Source organism: Colletotrichum paranaense, assembly GCF_030867605.1.
Source record: "Colletotrichum paranaense strain IMI 384185 chromosome Unknown Scaffold_6.1, whole genome shotgun sequence".
NCBI classification, from domain to species: Eukaryota; Fungi; Ascomycota; class Sordariomycetes; order Glomerellales; family Glomerellaceae; genus Colletotrichum; species Colletotrichum paranaense.
The window spans coordinates 2,429,470-2,453,904 of NW_026848964.1; the positions used below are offsets into that span (position 1 = coordinate 2,429,470).

Here is a 24,435-nt window from a genome sequence, read left to right on the forward strand (position 1 = left end):
GATCCGTTCGCTGACACCGATCCCAGACGCCCTAACACAGAGCTTTGAAGATAGATACAAAGAAGATCTCATACAACAATGATAACTAAACACGCTAATGCTTACGTGCTCTGCACTTTTCTATACGAGGGCGGCTTCATCGTCCTCCTGATGAGCTTCACCGCATAGGGTGGGATGAGAGATATCGCCGCGATGGCGAGGACGCGCCAGATGAATCCCCTGCATCGTGTTAGTCTACGGAGTTCTGAAGCAGCATGGACGCAAGTAGACTTACAAAGTGATGATGAACTGGAGATCAAAGTAACCGCCAAGGAACGGCACGGAGCCGACATAAATCAGAAACGTGCCAACAATGGAGATGATCATGGCAGGGTGCCACGTCGTGATCTCGATGGCGACCATGAGTAGCTCATTGAGAACTAGTACGGTGTACGAGACCGCCACCATCTTGGGTCCGTCGACTTCGGTCAAGAGCTGTGACAGACCTTGGATAGTACAGCCTTGATAGATCGAAACAGCAACCCAAACGAAAAAGGTACGATAAGACAGGGAACGGCCGGAAGTGAGCTCTTTGTACAGTTCCGGGTACAAGTTTGCCAAGTTTTCGTCCACATCCTTATCAAGGACAAGAGAGAGAACGGGGAATGCAGTATACACGGTAGAGTAGCCGACGAGAAGCCAATCCTACAAGTAGACGTTAGCAAAAGAAATGGATGTGCGCAACCAGAAGAAGTCGGCATACCTTGTAGAGACCATCGGGCTCGAACTTGATGGCAATACTGTACATTGTCTGGCAGACCGCAATGATCAATCCACGATGGATGACAAACTGAGCGAGCTTAGCACTGCGCTTGTAGCTATTGCGCCCGTGCCAGACAAGCAATTTAGTCAGGTGGTAGAACTGCTCAATCGAGAAGTCTGCCGCCAAACTAGCTTGTCGACCTTCTTTGCCAACAATACCAACACCAACGTCTGCTGCTTGAATCATGGAAACATCGTTGCCTCCGTCACCAATACAGCACACCCTCTTCTTGGTGTACTCCCTAATCAGCTTGGCAACCTCGGCTTTCTGCGTGGGCGAGCACCGACATGCAACAACTGTCGGGAGTTGCACAGCCACGGAGACGAATTCGATCCTGAAGTGGGTGAGGAAGAGAGCCAGACTCTCGCCGTCAATCAAGAGACAAGAATCCGTCTTGCCACGAAGAAAATCGAGGTGATCTTGCGCGTTATCCTTCTTCTTAAGCTTGGAAACTGTGTAGATGTACTGACCACGAGCGACAAGCTTGGAGCTGACGGCGACGCATCGAGCTGTTTCGACCTTGTCACCAGTCAACATCCAAATCTTGATGCCTGCGTTTCTCAAAAGCTCCAAAGATGGCTTTACATCCTTTTGTAGCTTGTCCTCCACACCCGTGACGCCGAGAAGCTCCAGATCGCGCTCAAGGTATTGAGCCACAACACGTTGCATACCAGCGTCTCGTCCAGCGATAGCCAGAGAAGCTGCTTGATAGCTGCCGGTAAACTCCTTGTACTGCTCGTAAGACAAGCGCTTCCGACCAACCACAAGTGTACGCAGGCCCTCTCGAGCCATGTTGGAGGTTTCTTCGTCAAGCCAGTCGTTCTCAGCCACAATGGGGCTCATGACTGTGTCAGCACCCTTTTGATAGAACCAGATTTCGCTGTTGGCGAGGTTCGGTACCGTCGACTGAGTCTGATCGAAGAACTGAACAATGATGCCCATGCGCTTACCCTCGGAGGTGAAAGGGAAGACGTCAAGAATACGCACGCGCACAATCTCACGGCCGTTCTCCGTCGACTCAAGAATCATGCTGGTGCGATCTCGATAGGCGAGGCGAAGTCCGACAGATTCAGTCCAGCGAACAATGGCGATCTCGTCAGGGGAGGAAGCCTGGTAAGAAACGATGGTCTTTCCGTCTTCCTCCTCTGTTGTTGGCGTCACGTTATGGCATAGAGCCAGAGCGAGAACCACATCTCGGACACGGGTGCCAATTTCTCTCCTTGTGCGAGTTGCACCCACGTTTGACGCGTTGGCAAATGTCGAAGAAGGCGTGATTAACATGGTGCGCGACGAAGGGTCGGTGGTAGGTTGAATGTGGAATCCTTGCTTGACGTATGATGTGACTTCATCCATGGCCTCGTTAGCATAGGAAACGGTGCCGACATGTATCTTCTTCATCTCCATCTCGTTTTGGGTCAGTGTGCCAGTTTTGTCACTGAGAAGATACTCAATTCTTCCCAGATCTTCCGGAATTGTACTCGTCCGCACAACAGCTCCAGCAATGCCGGGGTCTCGTTGAATGAACCAAGAGTAGGCGCTCTTGCCCATGTCGAGGTTGACGCGCAGACTGATGGGCACGATAGTCGAGAAAAGAATGAGGAATCGCATAATCTTGATATACCAAACATTCTGTTTGGTGTTTTCGAAACCTTCCAGCGCCACAAGGATAATAGAAAGCGCCAAAGTTAAAGCGCATAAAATCTTGGTAAGTGAGTTGATTTCGTACTCCAAAAGCCCGGTCTTGGATCGCGAGGGCGCAGTCGACAGCGCTGACCTCGTCTGAGGTCCCGTGTACATGATGACAGCAAGGGTAGTGGCGTTCGAGGCGATGACTGTGTTCGCCCAGGCCGTGTTGTCTATCGACAAAGGAGCCGAGTTGCCCTCATCTCCGTTGAGCGCGCCTTGCTGGCTTTGGGCATCACGTTTGCTGGGTAGCAGCTCGACTGTGCCAATGAACTCGTTGACCTTTCTGTCCGGCTTGCCCCCCGTTACCCGTAGGCGAACAAACTCCTCCGTTGTCAAGTTTTGCGTCAGGGGGGATGCCAGACGCAGCTTCCAATCCGTTTCTCCATCAAGTTGATCAGTTCGGATGAATGTTTCGCCAGCGGCACCACCGCCAGCATCGTTGCTCTCGGGTTCTTTCCCCTTGGTATCGGAAATCTGAGGCGCTTTCGACTGATCCTCCTCTGCATCGACCAGCAACGACTCTTCTTCCGCGATCACCTCCATCACTGGCGCCTCTGTATTTGTCTCCGACGTAATGCACTTCAGAATCACAACGTCGGCAGGAACTCGTTGACCCTTGCCTAGAACAAGGACATCGCCGACTTTAAGGTCGCGCGACTTGCGGCTGAGCTCACGGACAGACGAGGATGGCTGGGCGATCGATCCCTCTCCCTCAGCACGTTCCTCTTCCTCTTGAATATCCGAAAGTCTGTCTCTCAGGCCCGCCGAGTTCTTGCCCTTCTTCCTCATGGAGTCCGACTTGAGCCTCTTGTGTGTCCGTTGTGCCGAAGCCATGCCACGACCCGGCTCATCGAAAGATAAGACGGTGTATGCCTCTGCATTGGCCTCGTTGTCTCGTCTTCGTCGTTCGATATCGTCGTATGCCTCCTTTCCCATGGTAATGAAGAGTACAAATGCCAAAGGCGCCACGTAAGTCGTAAGGTAACCGATCCGCAATTGAGGGATTGCTTGCGATAAAGCCACAAGCAAGAAGTACATGTTGAAGAAGAAGGAGAACTCGTTATACAGAGTGACGGGCAGAAACGTAAGAGCTGTGTACTTGGCGTTCGATATAAGGTTCGGCGGAAATCTTGTCGCTTGGGAGGACCCTACGGCAATGAGGCGGGCGCTTGATGGATCGTCTTCATCTTGGTCCTGGGCATCGTCCTTGTCCGGTTCTTGCGCCCCTGAGTTTGACATGAAGCTCGGTAGTCTTATGCTTGAAGTGAGTCGCTCGAATCTGTCTCCGGCGAAGGATCGACGCCTCGGAGGCGAGCCGCCGGGTAGGAGAGGGGAGTCGTCGTCGGAGCCTGCACCAGCGGACCCATCCCTGTATCGTGATGAGGAGCTTCCGGGTTCGCCGAGAAGTGCTTCAGCATCCTCGCTGGTGCCATCACGGTCCTGGCCGAGTTGGCCATATCCCCTGGCCTTTTGTCCGGCTCGGCGTGAGCCCCCCATGCGTAAATTCCGCAGTGCTATACGTGGCGATCGATGTTCGGTGGTCTGGCGGTCGTGTCGGAGGAGACCAGAAGTGCGATCGGTTGTGGTTGTGGCAGGGTCGAGCTCCTGGATGTCGAGATCGAGGTCTGAATCGGAATCGTTCCCTGGAGAGCCTGGCGGGTCCGCGGAACGATAGGAGGTTGGAGAAGGCATCCCGCCCGCATTGGGAGGAGGTATATGCAAAGAGCAACTTTTTAGGCAGATGCCGCAGCGCGGGAAGTCGTGATAGAGTTCGGTCGAGGGTGCCTGTGCTGTTGCTCGGAGAGCTGCATCGGATAGCTTCGGTAGGAAAGGGTAGGAGGATGGCGCGAGCGCTCAAGCGTTCGCAACGGAACGCTGTAATGTCCAGTCACGACGGTGGTGTTGAGAATTTGCGATGAACAGGTTTAGCGTCGAAGGGTCGTGGTGTTTAGGACAAGTAAGGTATACAGTTGTCGCAAGCATGCCGAGAGAGGCTTGGAGTCTTGGAGGCTTAGAGGCGTGGATGAGGTCGCCTGGAAAGGCTGAGCCGATCTCATTGGGCGGGTGCTGTCCGGGCAGTATCCAGTTTTCAGTAAGTATTCCAGGGGTGACACGGGGGGCACTTTAAGTGACGGAGGCAGCCGCGTGGCCTTTAGTGCACTGTAAATTCGCTGCCCGAATACCCCCGGGGCCGTGAGCAAACGGTCTTCACTGATAAAGTAGATGTGGTGGCCGCGGGTGCGGATGTAAGCTGTGGCTGTCCCTCCTTCTAGTGGGGAGCAGTTCATCTCACAGATCTCAACAAAGTATCTTATTTCGTATGTAAGGATAGGCCCCCTGGGTTTCCTGAAGGGACACGGGCTGAATACTCTGGTAAGTTGGGAGGCAGCTCGCATGTTTGATGTAAAAACACTTCCTGGCTGAGTCTTTTTTCACCTCGTATTTCTTTCTTCTAAAGTCGTCTCGGGATTCTTAATACTTTCCCTTGCTAAACTGACACATGGAAGTTATGTCTCCTCTTTAAAAACGGTTCCCTAGTGAATTGGTGACACATTCCATTCCAGACTGGCCACCTCTATTCATTGACATGGAAACGGTGCCTCGAAACGATGATCAATGCCACCTCAGTCACCACTTGTGTCATTGTCAGACTGTCAGTGCCGCACCCGGAGGATCCTCGGGTCTCTGATGTGGCCGCAAGCCCGCGCAGTTAGGTATTCGACTGAACCTCTGAGGTGGCCCCTTTTGAAGGCGGAATGACGGAATCGGCCCCGATTCTGGACCTGTGACTGGGTGGATCATTCCAGCAATGGAGTACAGCACTGAGGTGACGGACTCGTGGATTTTTTTAGGAGCAGCCTTTTCCGTACAGATACATCGCTACCTATCGAACCTTGAAGACATGTATGTACCTTGGCACGTTGAACACACCTAGAACTACATGCCACATGTACCGAGCTAGACCACCTATACCTTCATCGTACCTGCCAGCTTGCAGTTGCACCTTGAGCCACGGCCACCTCATGCTTCTTCGTGCCTTTTGGCTCATTAGACTTTCTTCCCCCTCTAGCAAAAAAACCACCTTTGCATCTGTAATCCTCACCTTCGACCCACTGACTCTGAAGCTCACTATGGAGTTTGTCGTTGTGTATTCTATCTAGACCTCTGCTTCTCTTGTACATGTAGGTTCCGCCCCGTCCTTCTCGGCTTCTCTACCTAACCCTTACGTTCAACTTGTTCCCCTGGCCTCGTCGTCGCGTTATGCGACGCCAATCCCCTGGACTCGCGCATCGTGTCTCGTGCTGACCACCAACAACCCAGCTGTTTCCCCGAGCCTTCGATCTAGCCACATCGCAAATCCGCATGATTCGACCTAATTAGATAAACACCATGGATTCCACCGCGAACGCCTCCTGGCATCCGGCATTCATGCCCAATGATGCTAGTGGCCATGCAACTACAGAATCAGAGGTTTCCTCGAGCGCAGAAACCCACGATTCACCATCGGCACCTCCTCTTCACAGCCAGCTTGCTGAAGATGTCCAGCCTACACCCCTACCACGGGCGACACAGCTGGAAAGCAAGCCAGAGGAACAAAGCAGTCCTTGGCTCGCCGAGGACGATAGCCAAGACGCTTCGGATGATTGGCCTGTCTTCGAGAGACCAGTGTCAGATGCCCCGGCCGAGAGCGACGACGGCCCCAATGAAGCTTCAACTTCGACCACAGCTGCCGAACCAGAACCGAACTCGTTTCCCTCTACCGAACCAGTCAACGACATTGCTCCGCAGCCGCAAGCTTTTGCCGACGAAGCCAAGCCATCCGCACCCATTTTGGGCCATACCAGTACCAACTCCTTCACTCGAACTGTCTCCCACGAGGTCAACTGGGACGACGACCATGATACGGAATGGACCCTGTCCCGAACCGACACTGATCCTTTCAAGTTCATGCCACCGAACGAAAGAACAAACTCATTCCCGCCTGTTCCGCCTGCCAGCGGAGTATCGGCAGCCGTCCCTGGCACGGAACAGCCTCTTCCGTCAAACCAAGCTAAGGACTTGATACATGAAATTGAGAGTGCGCCTGAACATTTCGACAATGGTAGTGCTTTCCAAGAGACGAGCCACGTCGCAAACGACTTCGAAAACGGCTTCGACGATGAGGAACCGCAGGATGACCAGCACTATGTCGGCCGTGATGCTACCTTTACTGAGCAGGAGGACCTCGGTTCGCGCTATGAGGAAGGGGTTCCTCTCATTCCCCACTCCGAGTCCAATGGAGAAGTTTCGCAGCCTGAACAGAAACTTGCCGGCTTCGGAGACGAAGTGGCAGGTGAGGATGATTTCTTCAGCCAAATCCAGAACTCCAACAATGACGACTTCCCCGACTTTAGCGGGAACCACCCATTGGAGCGGAAGTCCACAATGCAAGTCATGGGCGACATGAACACAAATACACTGTCGAGAGCTGATACGCTGGGCGAAATGCTTGAAGAGGATGAAGACGTTGATGAGCCCACCAAATCGACGGAGGAGCCTGCAGAGCCTATCCAGTCCGAAGATTCTGGAGCAAAGCCAGCTGACGATCTTGCTGCTAAATGGGAACAAGCTTTCGCGGATGATGATGGAGAAGACTTTCTTCTGGACGAGTCACTCGACGAGGCCGGCGAATCTAAGCCAGTCGATCCATCGGCATTCTTTGGTAGCGATGACGAGGGCTTCCTCGACGACGACGATGACGACCTGCCTGCCACTGCGGCCCCGGCGCCGGTCGTTCAATCCGCTAGACAACAGAACCGATATACTCCTACCGTTGCCTCTCACCAAGCATCTTCCTCCCCTTACGCGCCGACCGCGCCGGCAGTGCCGTCGCCCTACCAGCCTCAGAATGCGGCCACTCCATTTGCTCCAGCGGTGGCCCCTTACGCTGTCCAGCGCACTCAGTCAGCCTCTCCTTATAACGCGCAGCAAACGCGTCCTGAGCCTGCGAAAGCCCAGAGTTTTGCAGCGCAATCTAAAGGCGGGTATACGTCTCCTTACGATCTTCCCATGGAAGTCGTTGTTCCGAAAAAGAGGGCTAGCACCAACCAACTGCCGCAAAGCCCTTCAACGGGGCCATCGTCGGGGCCTCCGCCGCGTAGCTCTAGCATGCAAGCTCCCACACCACCGCCGCCACCAAGAGCTGCTACCTCGAGCGCCTCGCCCCCTACATCAAGTCACTCTGGGCAGCCTCCGTCGGCAGGAAAGCCCGTACCTGTACTTCGGAATAAGGACAGTTTCTTTGAGGAGCTGCCCATGGCTTCGAAACCACGATCGGCCTCTCGACAGAGCTACCGAGTAGGCTCTCCTGCTTTGGCTGGACCGCCTGAACCTCTGCAGCCTCAAAACCAGGCTCAGCTTGCTCCGTCACCATTGTCACCGCCCATGCTGTCGCCTCCTGGCATGAATCGTTCGCTTTCGGGTGGAATTCCACACTTGGTGCCTGGTGAGCGTACGAATCCCTATGCGCCTCACTCGACGCAACAACAGGTCCCTGGGGTTCCAGGCAATGCCAGGTACTCTCCTGCCCCTCCGTCGGCACCGAATACCAATGGGACGAACCGCCCGCCGTCCGCAAACAGATATTCACCAGCGCCTACAGCCGCAAGGCCTCCCGTACCCGCTTTCCACGCGGCTACCACGCCTCCCACTGTTCTGCCGCACTTGCCTAGAACGTCTAGTCCGTTGGCTCATTTTGAGGTCTCGCATGAGGCGGCTGCGACTAATGGGGATCACTCTCAACCTGATCGTAGGTCTAGCTACAGCCTTGAGCCAAGGAGAGTTCCATCACTGCCTACGACTCGCGAGGTTGAGGAAGAGGACGATTCGAAGACTTCGTATGCAGCCCAGCCTGCAAATGGTGTGCCTGCTGAGTCCCGCTACAGCCCAGCGCCGCCAATGGTCGCGCGGCAGACACCGCCGCCATCATCGCATGGCCCCCCTTTGCACACGACTTTGTCACCTTCCAAGAGGTCCACGTCTAACTACCTGCCACAAGCCGCCCTTCATGATTCACCCCCCGACAACAGATATGCTCCGCCACCGAGGTCCCAGACCCAGTCGCCAGGATCCTCCCAAGGAGCACGCCCGCCATCCCAGCCCGTGCCTCGGCCGACTTCGGTCCATAGTCCAACATCCCCTCGAGCAACTAGGAGTTTCCAACCTGGCAATGCCCCTGTCTCTCGGCCCCGGGGTCCCTCACAAACCTTCAACTGGGTTGCGCCAACTGACGGTCGCGAAAATGATTCTCTGCAAAGATGGAAAGGCGCACCAATCATCTCATGGGGTGTTGGCGGAACTATGGTAACTTCTTTCCCCAAGAATGTGCCGCGCTATGGTATGGGGCAAACCGCCCCCATGATCATTCGCAGCCCAGGAGAGGTACACGTTAAGCATATCAAGGACACTCAGCCGCTCGAAGAGAGGCTGGCAAAGTTCCCTGGGCCGCTGCGTGGAAAGTCAAAGAAGAAGGAAACAATCGCTTGGTTGAGCTCAGGCATAGACACACTGGAAAAGGAACTACCTGAAGTTTCTTTCCAACCTCAGCTTTCTCACGAGCATAAGCGTGCGATTGAGCGACTGCTGCTCTGGAAGATCTTGAGGGTTTTCGTCGAGCATGACGGCGTCTTGGAAGGCACCACCGCCGTGGACAAGGCCGTGCGAGATGTCTTGGCCCCCGGCGTCGATGCCAACGCCAACGCCAACGAGGGTACGCTTGGCTATGGTGCTGGTCTAGGCGCCGACGCTCTCCAAGAATCATCTTCAACTCAGATGAAAGCAGAAGTGGTGGACTCATCTACCATGGATCATATCCGGAAGCATCTCCTGGTTGGCGATCGCGAAAAAGCGGTATGGGAGGCAGCTGACAAGAGGCTTTGGGGCCATGCCATGTTGATTTCCAACACCGTATCCCCAGATCTTTACAAGCAAGTGGCCCAGGAATTCGTTAGAAAAGAGGTCAACTACCCCGGACACGCCAACGAGTCTATCGCTGCTCTTTACAAGGTTCTCTCGGGTAACTTTGACGACTGTGTTGACGAGCTAGTTCCAGCCCACGCTCGGGCTGGATTCCAGCTTGTCAATACAACTTCGGCCAGTGGTTCGAGCAAGGATGCCACCGAAGGACTCGACAAGTGGCGGGAGACTTTGGGATTAGTCCTGAGCAACCGCAGTACTGATGACGTTCGTGCCTTGAATGCACTCGGCAACTTGTTATCTTCCTATGGACGGGCTGAAGCTGCACACATCTGCTTCTTGTTCGCTAGAAAGGCTACAGTCTTTGGAGGCCTTGACGACCCTGCCTCGAACTTTGTCCTCGTTGGTGCTGATCACAAGACTCAAGGAGAGCAATTTGCTAAGGAGACGGAGGCTCTACTATTAAGTGAGGTCTACGAGTACGGCCTGTCACTCGCGGGAGGCCCTACCCTGACTGTCGGTGTGCCACATTTGGCTGCGTACAAGCTCCAGCACGCAATGACTCTGGCTGAATATGGGCTTCGGGACAAGGCCTTGCAATACTGCGAGGCAATCGCCAGCTCCATCAACGCCCAAACCAAGAGGTCGAACTATCACCACCCAATTCTGGAGACTGCTGTAGAGAACTTGCGAACGAGGCTCAGGCAGGCTCCCAAGGAAGAATCCTCGTCCTGGATTTCCAAGCCTAGCATGAATAAGGTTTCGGATACAGTTTGGAGCCGATTTAACAAGTTTGTTGCTGGCGACGAGAACGACAGTTCTGCGGCTGGCGCATCTGGCGAGGGCGGTGCTGAATCTGGACCATTCGCTCGGCTGGCAGGAGGCACTCCCACCATCAGTAGATCACCTTCTGTGACAAACTTCGAGCCTATGTACGGAACCGGTGCGACCAGCCTCCCAGTCGGGTCACCCCCTGCGGCGGTTCCCATCCCTGCTACGAGAGCCGCCTCTCGATATGCGCCAGGCCCGTCCCAAACACCTCTGTCAAGCTCCTACGAACCTGGCGTTGGTTACACACCCGGCCCGGCTTCAGTCGGCCGCTCATCCAACGAATATTCCCGCAGTCCCTATGAGCCACGAACGTCGATGGACTCCCAACCTGGGTATTCCAATGGCGGCTACATGCCTCAGAATGCAACAGCGCCATCTCAAGGTTACACTCCACCTATGTATGGCGGTGGGCAAGACACAGCTGCATCCGCCCAGGTGTTGTCAGGAGCCGTTCAAAACTCTCCTATGCAGTCGCCGACCAAGCCTGCGTACCAAGGATACGAGCCGTATGGCAGCCAAGGACCCCCCGTCCCGTCTGTGGAGGTTCAGAACCAAGAGGCGGCCGAAAATAGCCAGCAGCCGGACAACAACCTGGCCAACCCAGGCTACCAGCCGCCGTCTTACGGATACGAGCCTCCGTCAATGTCAAACGACGAGCCTCAATCACAATCTGCAGAGCCCACTGAGGGCGATGGATACGAACCGCCTACGTTCCAGCCGTACGGCTACGAGCCCCCTTCGTACAATCCCGAGCCTGAACAGGATGATGAGGGGGAGTCAAGGCCGAAGCCTAAGAGTTTCATGGATGATGACGACGACGATGATATCCCCGCTCTCAAGGCACTTAAGCCCCAGGAGAAGGGGAAGTCTGAGAAGGATAAGGAGAACGAAGAAATGTTCAAGAAGGCGGCAGAAGAAGACGGTAAGCAAAGCAAAATCTTCCTCGCATGTTGGCAACACTAACACATAATAGCCAAGCGAGCGGCAGCACAGCAACAGTCCAAGAAGGGATGGGGCTTCGGCAGCTGGTTCGGAGGCAAGAAGGAAGCTAGCCCGGATCCTCAGCAGCAGGGCAACAAGCCCGTCAAGGCCAATCTTGGTGAATCCAGCAGCTTCGTGTACGACCCTGACCTGAAGCGCTGGGTGAACAAGAAGGGAGGGGCCGAAGCGACACAGGCAAAGACGGCAACACCACCGCCGCCAAAGGGCGCTCCAAGATCCAACACGGGAACGCCACCTCCGCCACGCACAATGACACCTCCAATGGGCCGCGCAAGTGCCCCTCCTGGAGGGCCGCCTGGTCCGGCACTCGCCCACGCTGCGTCCAACGAAAGTCTGGGCGTGCCACCGGGACCACGACCGCCGAGCATGATGCGTTCAGTGTCGAACAACAGCGTTGGAGGACCTCCCAGCGCTCCTCCCAGCCGACCGGCAACAAGTATGAGCAATGCCAGTAGCATCGACGACTTGATCAGCGCGGCTGGTCCCCGAAAGCCGGGTGCGAAGAAGGCGAAGAAGGGCGGGCGGTACGTGGACGTTATGGCCAAGTAAAGATGATACACGAAGATTCCAATTTCGAAATGCACAAGCGAGCGGGGCCGGCATACCTTCGCCAGCATCGATATGTTGTATTATAGAGTTTCACATATAAAAGCATTGTAATAGTTGTGAGGGACCTCGGTGCCAGGAGTGCCCTCTATGCGAAATGGACAACGAATCGTTTTTCTGTTACTTGGCTGCCGCCGAATGTACCTTCACCGTGATCCTGTGAAGATGGTTATCACCAGCCGCTTTCAGAACACAGTACGATTACATATGTGGTTTCGTAGGGTTGGGTCAAAATTGTCGAAATGTTTCCAGTCGTCTCGTTAACCTTGTACTGGCGGTCTTGCATCTAATCTCCTCCAGTGACATATCGAGAACTCACCTTATCTGAAGTCGCATAGGCACCATCTCGAGTAAGGTAAGATGGGGTAGGTATCCGTACCTACCTTTGCTACGGTAAGAAAAGGTACGGGATTAACGGGTCTTGCAAGTTGCGGGTGGCAGGTGCAAGAGATGCAGGGTCCTGTAAGGATCCGGGCACGCCAGGGTGCAAGGATGACGATAAGAGCGTCTTATCAATAGACCATGTGATTGGCCGAGGGGGAAAAGACGGTAAGTCGGCGGCAGCCTGGAAGCCCCAAACATTCACTTCAGGTTCCCGCCCCGGTCTATGGGTGCCCGCCGCTTGCCCTGTTCAGGTACAAACACAGCACTGTAACAACGGCGCTTCCACCTGAAGGGAACCCAAAACTGGTGACATCGAAACGGACCTAAGCTGATGCCCTGACGTTTTCTCTTTCCTCGACCCTTTTGTTCTTCTGGAATGTCACCAGTAGGCTTGAGCTTACTTCAGATGCTCGGGGCATTTTGAAGGCCAATCGTTGAAGCTTGCACTTCATTGCCCTCTTTTGGTGTGCTTGTTGCATGAGCGAAACGTGCGTCTCAGCCTTTCTTACCTCTCTTCAACGTCAACCGACGGACCGACCTCACCTTCTGAGATACCCGTCATCGCCACCACTTGCTGCCTACTTACGTACCGTTCCAACGACCTCACCTCTCCCACCTCCCACCTCGCCTCCCACCTCGCCCCTACATAATTCCTCCTGTCACGCCACACTCTCTACCTTTCGATTCCTCGGATTCTTAAGTTTTCTGCGCTTTTTGTCTGGTCACCCCTCTTAAGCCCCGACGAACACCCGGAGTACTCGACGTACTCGACAATGATCGCATGCGCGCCGTGATAATCCCGACCAGCACCTTACGATGGACTATTCGCGGCTGAAAGCTGCCGCTTTGCAAGGCGGCGAGGAGGAGGAGGCCGTCACCGTCGACACCAGAGCCTTGATCGACAAGGTTCTTGCCAGATACTCGGGCGAATGGACCACGTTGCGGGAGCTGATTCAAAATGCCGCCGACGCCCAAGCAACAACCGTCAAGGTCAAGTGGGAAACGCTGCCCTCGACTTCAGTTCCGCTCCCCGCCACCACAAACCGATCCGAACTTCTGAAGCATGTTATCGCGAACCACACACTGCGTCGACTCGTTGTGGCGAACGATGGCCAACCCTTTACCAAGACCGACTGGGGAAGATTAAAGAGGATCGCCGAGGGAAACCCCGATGAAACAAAGATTGGTGCCTTTGGTGTCGGCTTCTACAGCGTCTTTGCCGACTGCGAAGAGCCCTTTGTGAGCTCTGGCAATGAGGCCATGGCATTCTACTGGAAAGGGAATGCACTCTTCACCAAGAAGTCCACTCTCCCCGAAGAACAGAGCAGCGGCGACACCACCTTTGTCCTCGACTACCGGAATAGTACCACTCCTCTACCGAACCTATTGTCTGTCAGTCAGTTTCTCGCAACCAGTTTGACATTTGTCGCCCTGCAGCATGTCGAGTTCTGGATCGACGACTACAAGATCTTAGATCTTCACAAGAAGACCTCGCCCAGTCTCGACGTACCCATTCCGAGAGATATTGAGACGCGGACGCGAGAGGGTCTGATGCAAGTCAAATCAGTGGAACGAACCAGCACTCAGATCGATGCCGCTGTTATGAGTGCCGCTGGCTGGAAGCCAAAGGCTGCGGCGGCAGCCAAGTCAGCCGACACATATGGTGCTGGATCCGAAGTGCCTTCATTAAGGAGCTTCTTCTCGAGGTTGACTTCCTCGGCATCGCAGGTCACTGTAAAGGGGAGACAGCAGAGAGAAGAGGCAGCTGCTCAGGAGGAGATTAGTGAGGACGTGACCAAACTCTCTACTTCAACCATCTTCTTGCGAGTGACAACCGCCTGGGTCAAGACCAGCGTATCAACTTCGTTCGCAACGGAATTGGAGCGCGCAACAAAGAAACCACCACCAAAGACCACGAAGCTAGCCATTCTCACCTCGTCCTATGATGAGACCATGGCTTCAGAGAGTTCACGCTCCGCCACCATCTCAAAGTCTGTGGACGTGTTTGCTTCAGTTTTGCCCAGCAAGAAGCCCGGTGGCCGCATCTTTATCGGGTTTCCCACAACGCAGACAACCGGTGCCGGCATGCATATCTCGGCGCAATCAGTCATTCCTACGGTTGAGCGTGAGGCTATTGACCTGAATGCACGATGGGTGAGGACATGGAACATCGAGATGCTCCGGGCGGCCGGTATCATGACAAGACTTGCTTTCATTAACGAGATGAGCGACCTCGACTCCAAAGTCAAGAATATGGTTGGAGCTGCGACAAAAATTGGCGCAGAAGATCTCGCCAAGCTTTTACCTGAAGCACTGCACATCCTGAAGACATTCACTTTCGCTGATTCTACACCAAGCGGTCAAGTGTCCCAGATTCTCGAGGAAGCGTTCTGGACAGCCTTCAAGAAGGCTTCTATTGAAATCTTTTCCTCCAGAGGTGTTTTGTCCAGCACGAAGGTCCGACTTGGCTCTGACGAGCTCAGCAAGTTCGTCGATACCATCCCTGTCGTACCTCGAGAGCTCATGGAGAATGCTTTCGTTAGGAAGCTGATGGACTTTGGGCTCATCAGCCCAATCACTGTTGATGACGTACGGACAGAGCTGGAAACCAAGGCAATGAACAAAGAGCAGCTCATCAATTTCATTGCCTGGGCCGGCAAAAAGGCACTTAGCGGAGAACTGGATCCTCCCAGCAAAGCTCGCCTTCTGGATGTAGCGGTTGCCACGGTCACTGAAGATGGTAGCGACCAAGGCGATATCATTGCTCTTGGTTCCATTACCAACTATCAGTTGCCGAACAAGATTCCAGCGAATCTTCCAATTCCTCCGCGCACTATACCTATGGCTTACACCAACCATTGTTCTGCTGCTGAGCTGCAAGCGCTTGGCTGGGAGCCCCTGGAGGTCGTGCCATGGCTGCGTTTTCTGCTAGAGTTGGGGTCAAGCAGGTCTGACGAGTCAAATCTGAAAAAATCCCCAAAGTTTGCCGTTCAGGTTCTTACGGTACTCTCCAAGAACTGGGACAACATCAGCCAAAGTTCCAAGTCAGTGATCATCACTCTGCTTCAGGCTCATACAGTTATGCCGACAAAGACGGGCATGAAGAAGCCAACCGACTCATTCTTCCCCACTGTCAAGCTTTTTGATGATCTGCCCATCATCCAAGGCTGTCAAGGCCTGAAAGACAAGTTTCTTTCGGCAATTGGAGTGCGCAAGACGGTCGACCTTGACACCATCTTTTCGAGATTACTGAGCCCCTCGGCTGAGGGTGCGCAGAGGTGGAGTCACATGGAGCTCATCAAATATCTCGCCTCAGTCAAGGATGACATTCCCGCCGCCGACATGACGAAGCTTAAGGATACTCGTTTCTGTCCGGCAGAAGATGGAGCGAAAGGAATGGAGCCGACCAAGGGCACAACTGAGCTGTACAAGGTCTCGGAGCTTTTCGAGCCAAAGGATACACTTAGAACTCTTCGGCTGCCTGTGTTACAGTGGCCTGGCCCGCCCGGAAGCTATAGAGCCAACAGCCCCGAGGGCCGATTCCTGGCCATCCTAGGCCTGCGACCATACCCTTCTGTGATTGAAATGGTCAACATGATGGCTTCTACGGATGCTGAGCTCAGAACGTCCGCTATGACCTATTTCATTGCAAACCATCACCTCAACGGTTATGGAGCCTTCAATCTCGCCGACAGTCGCAAGGCTTTCTTGCCCATTCAGAAGGGCAGCAAGTTGGTCACGCCTTCGGCTTGCTTCACCAACGAGCGTGCCGCAATCCTGGGTTTCGACATCTTGAAGAAAGATCTTCACGTGCATGCCAACAAGTTTGGGGTGGTTAGAGACCCGCCTATTACGGAGTGTGTGTCTCGTCTGCTGGCCAAGCCACCTCAGGATCAACAAATGGCCATCACTCTCTTTGAGTATTTCGCCCTTCGTAACAGCGATCTTGGAGAAGGCAGCTTATCCAAGCTGCGTGATGCACCCATTGTTCCCGTTACACGACAGGCTCGCGATCCAGGCGAGAAGAGTGGCTCGTATGTCACCCACCTCAGTCCCAAGCGATGCTACCTGGGCACTTCGGCGACATACGGTAACATTTTCGATTTTGTCGACTTCGGGACGAATGCGAACACATTCCTCTACAAGTGTGGAGCAAAGGAGGAACCAAGCAAGCCAGAGATAGCAAATTTAGCTTGCACCGAACCTGCACGACTTCTCAGCATTCTTCAGAGCCCGGATAAGTACCTCGCTCTTCTGAAGTCTTTAGCAGAGAACATGCCGACGTTGAAGAGAGACAAAGAGCTTATTCGCAAGATGAAAAGTTCTCCCTTCCTACTCGCAGCCAAGGAGATCCCATCGCCGCCATCCAAGGAAAAGCTTATTGAAGTGGACGACGACGATACTCCTATCAAGCAGTACCAGCTGGCCACTGCGAATCGAATCGTCATCTTGGACGACATCATCAGCTACCGCTTGTTCAAGGACTACCTGATCACTGCGCCCGAAGAGGAAGTGCTGGAGGAATTCTATCATCAGCTTGGCGCTCAGACGTTGAGCTCGCTCGTGGAAGAGGAAGTAAGAATTGGCCCTCACGCGGATAAGCAGGACCGAGCAGCTGCTCTTCGGAAACATGTCCTGGAGCGGTCCAAAATCTTCCTTCACGAGTATGCAAACTATCGACGGGACTACATCAAACATGATGCCAAGTGGTTGGAGAAGAGCCTTCGTGTTGAACTCGTTCGGTCGGTCGCACTTCGTCGTTCACTGAGGGGCCACAGCCAATCTCACACGGAAAAGAGATCCGCCGCCAGCGCCCAGTCGGGCTCAAGTTGGATTCTTTACGTCGCAGCTGAGGAGAAGCCTGACATGTATCAGGTTGGTCAGGCTATCTGCCAGCTTCTCCTATCACGGCCAAACCAGCAGGCCTATCTATTTTTCGAGCCTTTCCTTAACCTCGACCTCTACGCCTTGAGAGCCAGAGGATACAATGTCGATCGAATCCTTCGTGCCAAGCAGGCCGAGGCAAGAGTTGCCGAGGAGGAGCGTCGCAAGGCACTGGAGGCTGAACAGAAGCGGATACAAGAGAAAGAGAAAGAATGGAGCCAGCAAGCAAAGGCTGCCGAGGCTGCTCGACAAACCGCAAAGACACCAGATCCGGTTATGCCGGGCTCTTTCGGGAACGACAGCCCCGAAGAGGTTCATCGATCACCCCCTCCACAGCAGTCGCGGAAGAGCAAGGGGCTCTTCTCGAACCTGACTCGTCGGTTTGGCTTCGATGCTAACGAGAACGATGAAGCGCAGGACCAGCTTCAAAAGTTCATGGACAATCCTCCTGAAAGTCGGCCGCAGTCACAAAGCATCACGAACCAACCTAGCAGCGGCACAGAGAAGAAACCCGATGATGGCCGTGTGACCAATCCAGCGACCGTGGGACAGAACTTGCTCAACGCCATCAATTCTACCAGGGCTCATGACTCTAACAGCGTGTTCTCGCCACCGAGCGTCAACGAGGTGAAGGAACAGGCCACTTACTGTGACAGCACGCCCGCGCAGAATATCGTTTTCGCGGCGGAGGCATCGAACAGTATGAAAGTCTTTGTCTCCAAGAACCTGTCCATGGATTCGGCTCAATTTCTATCGAGGAACCACGGCCCCATCAACGCATTTGCTGGTCTTCTTAGTGAGGTCGGCGGCGTTTACTCTCTTTCACCACGCGTTCTTCACATCTTTTACGACGAGTCAGGCTCAACGATTGCTTTTAATAGCAACGGCAGTGTCTTCTGCAATTTGCGCTTCTTCTTGCAGCTCCATGCGGAGAAGATCCTCAAGACCCAGAGTGGCGAAGCAAAGGCCGAGGCGGCTGTGTGGTGGTGGGTGGTGTTGGCTCACGAGCTTGCGCACAACCTGGTCCAACCTCATAATTCGGACCACAGCTACTATACGTTAGTGATTCCTTGCCCCGACGATCTCCAAAATTGAGCTAACATATCACAGTGAGTCGTTTATTCAGCAGTACTTCGCCAAGATGGTGGTCAAGACGGCGCAGTGGACTCAGCAGACTGCCGTCGCCCGCCCCGCCCTCCCCGCTGCACCCTCGCAGTCTCAACCGCAGATCCAGCCGCCCCCGTCGTACAATGAGAGCAACAGACAAGCGCCAGGCAACTCCCAATACACTTTGTTTGACTAGAAGTCGTTTAGACGGCAAAAGGCGCGGGTAACAGCCCGGCATCGCCTTGGTCATTGATTACTTCCCAGACGTAGATCCCTCCTCTCTCGTGCGCTTTATGGCGTAATCGCTTGTATCATGTCAGTTATAGCATTACTGGAGTTTTTGGTAGCACTAGAGGGAATCGATTGGTACATACCGTGCATACATTAGAACATGGATTTATCTCCCCATTCCATTGGCTGGCGGAAGGCAGCCTCGTTTATCATGCGTCCCCCTCACGTGTTGGTGCGGCCCAGTTGGGACCGTCTTGTTAATTGGTAGCCAAGAAGAGGAAGCCCTGGGTTGCTCTTTACTATTCCCCTCAACTTGTCAACTTGTGTCACGGCACCCGAAGTGTTCAAGTCGACTTACCTTCTGAGTTCGTCGCCGAATCGATCTAGGTGAGAATTCAACGTTTTGCCGTGTATTCTTACATCTTCGTTATGGATCAACGTACTGCATTACTGACTGTACAAGCAAAGCCAGTCCTAGTCAACACCATCTGGTTTTAGACCCGGACTTGCGAAGCAGGACAGGTTCTAGGTTCTCTGAGACGAAGAAATCATGAGGCTCATCAATGTTAATACTCTCCAGTTGGAGGAATTCTTTGATGACGAGATACCTCTTTATACAATTCTCTCTCATACTTGGGGAAAAGATGAAGTCACGTTTCAAGATCTCTGCTGGCTCCACGAATATGAGAAAAATATCGAAGCCTTTGCTTCTGTCGAAGCCCTGATGGCGTCGGCCACGATGAACTCGGCCAAAAAAGCCAAAGATTTACGACAACGGTCCGGATTCCACAAGATTGTCCAGAGCGCACACCTTACAAAAGAACATTTATTACAATATGTCTGGGTTGACACATGCTGTATAGACAAGAGCAGCAGTGCTGAACTTTCCGAAGCCATCAACTCCATGTTTCGATGGTACCAAGAGGCGCGGATCTGTTTTGTGTTTCTGTCAGATTTCCAGCCATCAGATGTCACGAAACCCTCCGTAAGCTTCGCACAGTGCAGATGGTTTACTAGGGGGTGGACACTGCAAGAGCTCTTGGCCCCAAGACACATGTACTTCTATAACCAGGAGTGGAAGCTCGTGGGAGATAAAGACTCCTTGCGATATGAGATGTCAGAAATCACTGGCATACCGGAGGCTATTTTGGCACATAATCATCCGTTCCAAGATGTCTGCCTGGCACAGAGAATGTCGTGGGCAAGTAGAAGACAGACTTCACGTAAAGAAGATATGGCTTACTGTCTCCTTGGTCTTTTCGACATCAATATGCCCCTTCTTTACGGAGAGGGCGACATGGCGTTCGTACGTCTGCAACTGGAGATCATCAAGGAAACAACTGACCAAAGTCTACTGGCCTCCTGGGGTCTCGGAAACTCTCTCAGCACACGAGGACATTGCTTTGCGACATCACCGGCTGCAATGACGAGAGCCGCTTCATTTTACACTGACAATATCACAGAACAATCCTCTTCGGAGTTTTGGATGACCAACAGGGGCTTCCGAATCAATCTATCTCTTCTCCTGCTGTCTGAGTTTGAGAGCGGATCGCACAACGCGCCCAACTGCTACTACGCGCTGTTGAATGTTTTTGACGATCAATATCGCAGGATCTATCTTCCGCTGTTTTCGAACAACTCTCCTTCGGGCGACGAGTATGTCAGGTCTCCCTCTGGGCCAGTGGCGCTCTCCGAAAGTAGCCTCAATAGCCTGGGAGAGGCTAACTATGAGGAGCTGGTCATCGTGCGAGAGCCTTCATGGGAGCGATCACTGGCCGCAGGCGCCTGGCAAATATCTATCACGAACCCTCCTACGAGATCCCTCCTAGGCGCCCCTCCGATAAACATTGTCGAAACGTTTCCTCCGATGATGTCTTCGAAGCATGAAAAGGGTACATTTACCACTGTCATCACCATGCCACCGCCTGCCAACGTCCCAGGAAGCCCCCATGATAAGCCTTGGCAGTTCTTCTTGCGTTGCACCTATCCAAGTTGCGGCGATCCGTTCCCAGTCGGCGAACGAGATTTTGCTTTGGTCTTTGAACTACCTTCGAGCCAAGGGGCCCCTCGGGGACCACTACAACCGTACGTGATCGATTGGGAAAAGCTCCCTCTCGCGCTACGGAAGGATGATGAGGGCAAAAGCCAGGAAGGTCCGTACTCGTCTTTGGCCGAAGCCATCCTCTCTGGCGCCCGCTTCTACGGTCTGGAATACGCTGAAAAGCGAGCCTGGTCCAAAGAGGGCGAGTTCATCGGAGATCACCGGCCTCTTAGAGCGATGGCACATTCAAGGCCACATGGTTTGATGTGGTATGATATCATAACGACCGAGTGGCTTCGTCCCAACGGAGACCGATACTTCTATGGGAGGACTACTTCAAGGTCATTTAATACAACGTAGTGTGGTGCAATCACACTTGAGTGGACTCTATAGATCAAGAAGAATAGAACTCGGAACAATGGAACGATCGAGGTCTAGGGGTCCGTTGAGCAGCTTCTACTGCAGAGATAAAGAGTGATGATAATACTTGGACTGCAGGGAACTTAGTCCAGCTTACCAGCTAGATCTCTTCTCAATGAGCTTCCCTCTCTCTGCCTTAACTTTCCAGCTTTCCAACAACGGCGGTCGCAAAGAGACGAAACAAACAGGGACACGAAGGAGACCTGGTGGGACAAGCATGGTGATGGTTTTCGGAACAGCAGTGCGGACGGGAATGGTGCTGAGAGTTAGTTAGGCTTTTGGTTTTCTGCCAGTGAGTGGCGGTTGCCGGTGCACTGACCACCACTCTGTTTTAGCAGCTAGCGGCCAAAATATTTTTTCTTCTAGCCCATTCCCGTACAATTCACTTTTCACCTTTCCAACAATTGTTCCTCTCCCCTTTCTCTTCTTTTCTTCGCCTTGTTCGAGTTACGAATATTCTTCATTATTTACCCTCCTAGACACTTAGTGAAACCAAGTGAACGCTGCTCCCAACGGAATACCAGCATCTGCAAACCGCTCTGCTACACCCGCTCACTCTCAGCCTTTTGGTCCTACCTGACGGTTAGTTGGCCGGGACGCTCTCAATCGAGCCTAGCTCTACCTACCCCTCGGGACCCTCCTACATAAGGCGTGCTTATGCCTCGGACCTGCAGGAACAAACAACGCTCCTCTTCCATTGCGGCGGTGGTGTAAGGGTAACATATAAGCTTCCCATTCCTTCCGTTGGCGTTTGCTTATGCATCGAGTTCGAGTCTCGGTCGCCGCATTTTCGTTTTGCTCAATTTTGCAAACACACATGCGCTGTAGTTGGGCTGCTTTTTATCTTTTTGTAGTCTACCTCATGTTGAGGTAGTATGAAGTGGTATAGGCGACTTTAATAACTCGACGATAATTCCTATCCGGGTTGACTAGGTAGACAGTGCATGTGCCGTTTTGTAAGTATGGGTGTTAAGATGCTTTTTATGAACTTGAAAATGCTTGCGAAGGAGACAATGTCTCTTATGAGAACTTGCAGATAGCAAGATCTCCAATATTCCTCAAGCCCAACTCACTGCCAGCAAGACCGGTCAAGCCATGAACCGGGTGACCAAAAGGAACAAGAGACACTAAAACCACTCATACGCACACCTATTGCTCGCAGTAAAGGGAATAAGAGCATTAAGTAAAGTAAGAGGGTTAGCAGGCAAGTGGACAACAAAATCGTTCGCTACCCTATGAACCCTAGCTCTTTTCCTAGCTCTTTGCTACTACTCTTGATTCTATGCTTTTAGAGAGTATTTGCTAGTGGATATATGAAAGATAGGAGCAATAGCAGAAATATAGATGAGAAAAATAAGAAAGTCAAGAACGAGAAAGCTAAGAACATGAAAGCTAAGAATGATAAATAGGTCGTAAGTATTGTAATCTTTCGTCGCCCGGTATTCTATTTTGTCACCCACTTGGCGGGCCAGTGTCATATGAAGGGGTATCCCAACCTCGCCCGACCATCCCGAAGATCAGGCAACGGACCTCCGGTGTCTGGGGCCCCACTCCGGTACCGACCGCAACCGGGTATTCGTAACGTGTCGGCGTATCCACGCGCTTCAGAAACTTCTCTGAGCTAGTTGCTCTTTGTCAGCTTCAGGTTTTAGATTCGGGAATGTCTCATTTGTTTCTTTCTTCAAATTGAGTTTAAGTACATCTGCGCCTCCGTCCCGTTAATGTCATACATGGCGAGACGTCCGTATCCGGCTTACCCGCCACGGGCTCTCTTCATCTCATCTATTGAAGGTTAATGTCATGCATATAGAGACATCTGTAGAGTCAACAGAGCAAGTCTCTCGAATCTGAGCAGTGAGTAGATGTGAGAGCCGTGTGTTAACTTGCAAAGGCGGTTTCTGTCTTCCCTATGAAGACTCATCACTCCGCCGGCCTATTCACGCTCACTCAATGTAGCTAGCCGATGACAATATCTATGAGCAGACATGGCCTCAGAGAATCCAATATTTTTGGACACGTATGAATTGAGCTCCAGGAGGCCAGCCTGACAGCAACCTAGCGCAGTGCAGGAACGCAAGGACACCCGCCGCAGCACGTATTCGAGAACATCGAACCGGACGTGCAACCACGTCCCACGAAGACAAAAGGGTCAGAGCTCAAAGGCGCGAAAGAGCGAGGGCATCTCCTTTCCGTGGGCGGTTCGAACACGAATGGCAACCGGCTCACCTTCAGACGAGCCTGGAACGGAATAGCGTCACAGCGGCATATACTTTGGAAGCTTGCGGTCCGGAACGTAACGCGACGCAGCTCTCATCCTTGCTCCCATGGTAGATATCTCAGCCACAGGAGCTCATAAGAAGGAGCTTGCAGCCAGCTAGAACTTTCATTGAGGGATCTGGTTTTGCTTCTCAAGAAGAAATACAAGATCACTACTAAGTACAAATCATGGCACCAACAATCAAGAACGTCGCCCTCGCCGGCGTAAGTATCTCCTCATCTCCCACAATGAATAGTCACTGACACAGTCCAGGCCGGCGGCAACCTAGGCCCTTCCCTCCTGAAGGCCCTCATGGACTCCAACAAATTCACCATCACAATCCTCACCCGCAAGACCGGCTCCCAAAAGTTCCCCGCGGGTGTCACAGTCAAGGAAGTAGACTACGAGTCCCTCGACTCCCTAACCCAGGCCATCAAGGGCCAAGACGCCCTCATCAACTCGACGAACAGCTTCGACCCCAAAGTAGCAACCCGCGTCGTCGACGCCGCCGTCGCCGCGGGCGTCTACCGCTACATCCCGCCCGACTTCGGCCTGGACCCCACGCGCGCCCACGTGCCGAGCCTGCCCATCTTCGGCATCAAGGCCCTGACGCACGGCCACATGCAGCAAAAGGCCCAGGAGAACGAAGGCAAGTTCACCTACACCATCGTCACCAACGGACCTTTCCTCGACTGGGGCATCCGGTCCAGCTTCATGGGCGTCGACGTCAAGAACAAGAAGCTCTCGCTCTTCAACGACGGCGAGAACGTCATTCCCTACACGATGCTCGCCGACGTAGGCAAGGCTGTCGTGGGGACCTTGTTGCACCCGGAGGAGACGGCCAACAGAGTCGCGTACATTCAGTCCGCCGTCAAGTCGCAGAAGCAGATGGGCGCCCTCGCTCAGGAGGCCGTGAGCGGTTCGTGGGAGACGACCACCGTCGACGTTGACGCCATCTACGCGAACTGTATGGAGTCTATCAAGAAGGGTATCATGACGCCCGATGTGATGTACCCACAGCTCTTATATGCGTGCGCCAAAAAGGAGTTTGCCCAGCCTTGGGCAAAGAGCGACAATTCGCTGTTTGGCATTAAGGAAATGAGCGACGATGAACTGAAGGCGCTATACAAGCAAATTGCTTCCGAGTAAGAAGATGCAGTAGCCTGGATATCTAGCGAGATTAGCAAACTACTCAACGTAATGCGATCCCAAGACCTTGCGCTCCCACCA

The 24,435-nt window shown here is 53.3% G+C and overlaps 5 protein-coding genes across 5 annotated transcripts; 4 read left to right on the plus strand and 1 right to left on the minus strand.

Moving 5' to 3' along the window:
* Window positions 1–101: 101 nt before the first annotated feature.
* CPAR01_08475 (phospholipid-translocating P-type ATPase) lies at window positions 102–4,180 on the minus strand (the record flags this gene model as incomplete). The annotated part of the gene is made up of 3 exons (XM_060492743.1): window positions 102–219; window positions 275–684; window positions 743–4,180. The coding sequence occupies 3 exons, from the start codon at window positions 4,178–4,180 to the stop codon at window positions 102–104; spliced, it is 3,966 nt and encodes a 1,321-aa protein (XP_060349113.1).
* A 1,698-nt stretch (window positions 4,181–5,878) lies between these two features.
* CPAR01_08476 (COPII coat assembly protein SEC16) lies at window positions 5,879–11,824 on the plus strand (the record flags this gene model as incomplete). Its single annotated transcript, XM_060492744.1, has 2 exons — window positions 5,879–11,195; window positions 11,247–11,824. 2 exons carry the CDS (start codon window positions 5,879–5,881, stop codon window positions 11,822–11,824), a joined length of 5,895 nt encoding a protein of 1,964 aa, XP_060349114.1.
* Window positions 11,825–13,081: 1,257 nt separating this feature from the next.
* On the plus strand, window positions 13,082–18,452 carry CPAR01_08477 (uncharacterized protein; the record flags this gene model as incomplete). The annotated part of the gene is made up of 2 exons (XM_060492745.1): window positions 13,082–18,207; window positions 18,260–18,452. The coding sequence occupies 2 exons, from the start codon at window positions 13,082–13,084 to the stop codon at window positions 18,450–18,452; spliced, it is 5,319 nt and encodes a 1,772-aa protein (XP_060349115.1).
* Window positions 18,453–19,037: 585 nt separating this feature from the next.
* Window positions 19,038–20,888, plus strand: CPAR01_08478 (HET domain-containing protein; the record flags this gene model as incomplete). The annotated part of the gene is made up of 1 exon (XM_060492746.1): window positions 19,038–20,888. One exon carries the CDS (start codon window positions 19,038–19,040, stop codon window positions 20,886–20,888), a length of 1,851 nt encoding a protein of 616 aa, XP_060349116.1.
* A 2,505-nt stretch (window positions 20,889–23,393) lies between these two features.
* On the plus strand, window positions 23,394–24,354 carry CPAR01_08479 (isoflavone reductase; the record flags this gene model as incomplete). Its single annotated transcript, XM_060492747.1, has 2 exons — window positions 23,394–23,429; window positions 23,479–24,354. 2 exons carry the CDS (start codon window positions 23,394–23,396, stop codon window positions 24,352–24,354), a joined length of 912 nt encoding a protein of 303 aa, XP_060349117.1.
* Between the last annotated feature and the right edge of the window lie 81 nt (window positions 24,355–24,435).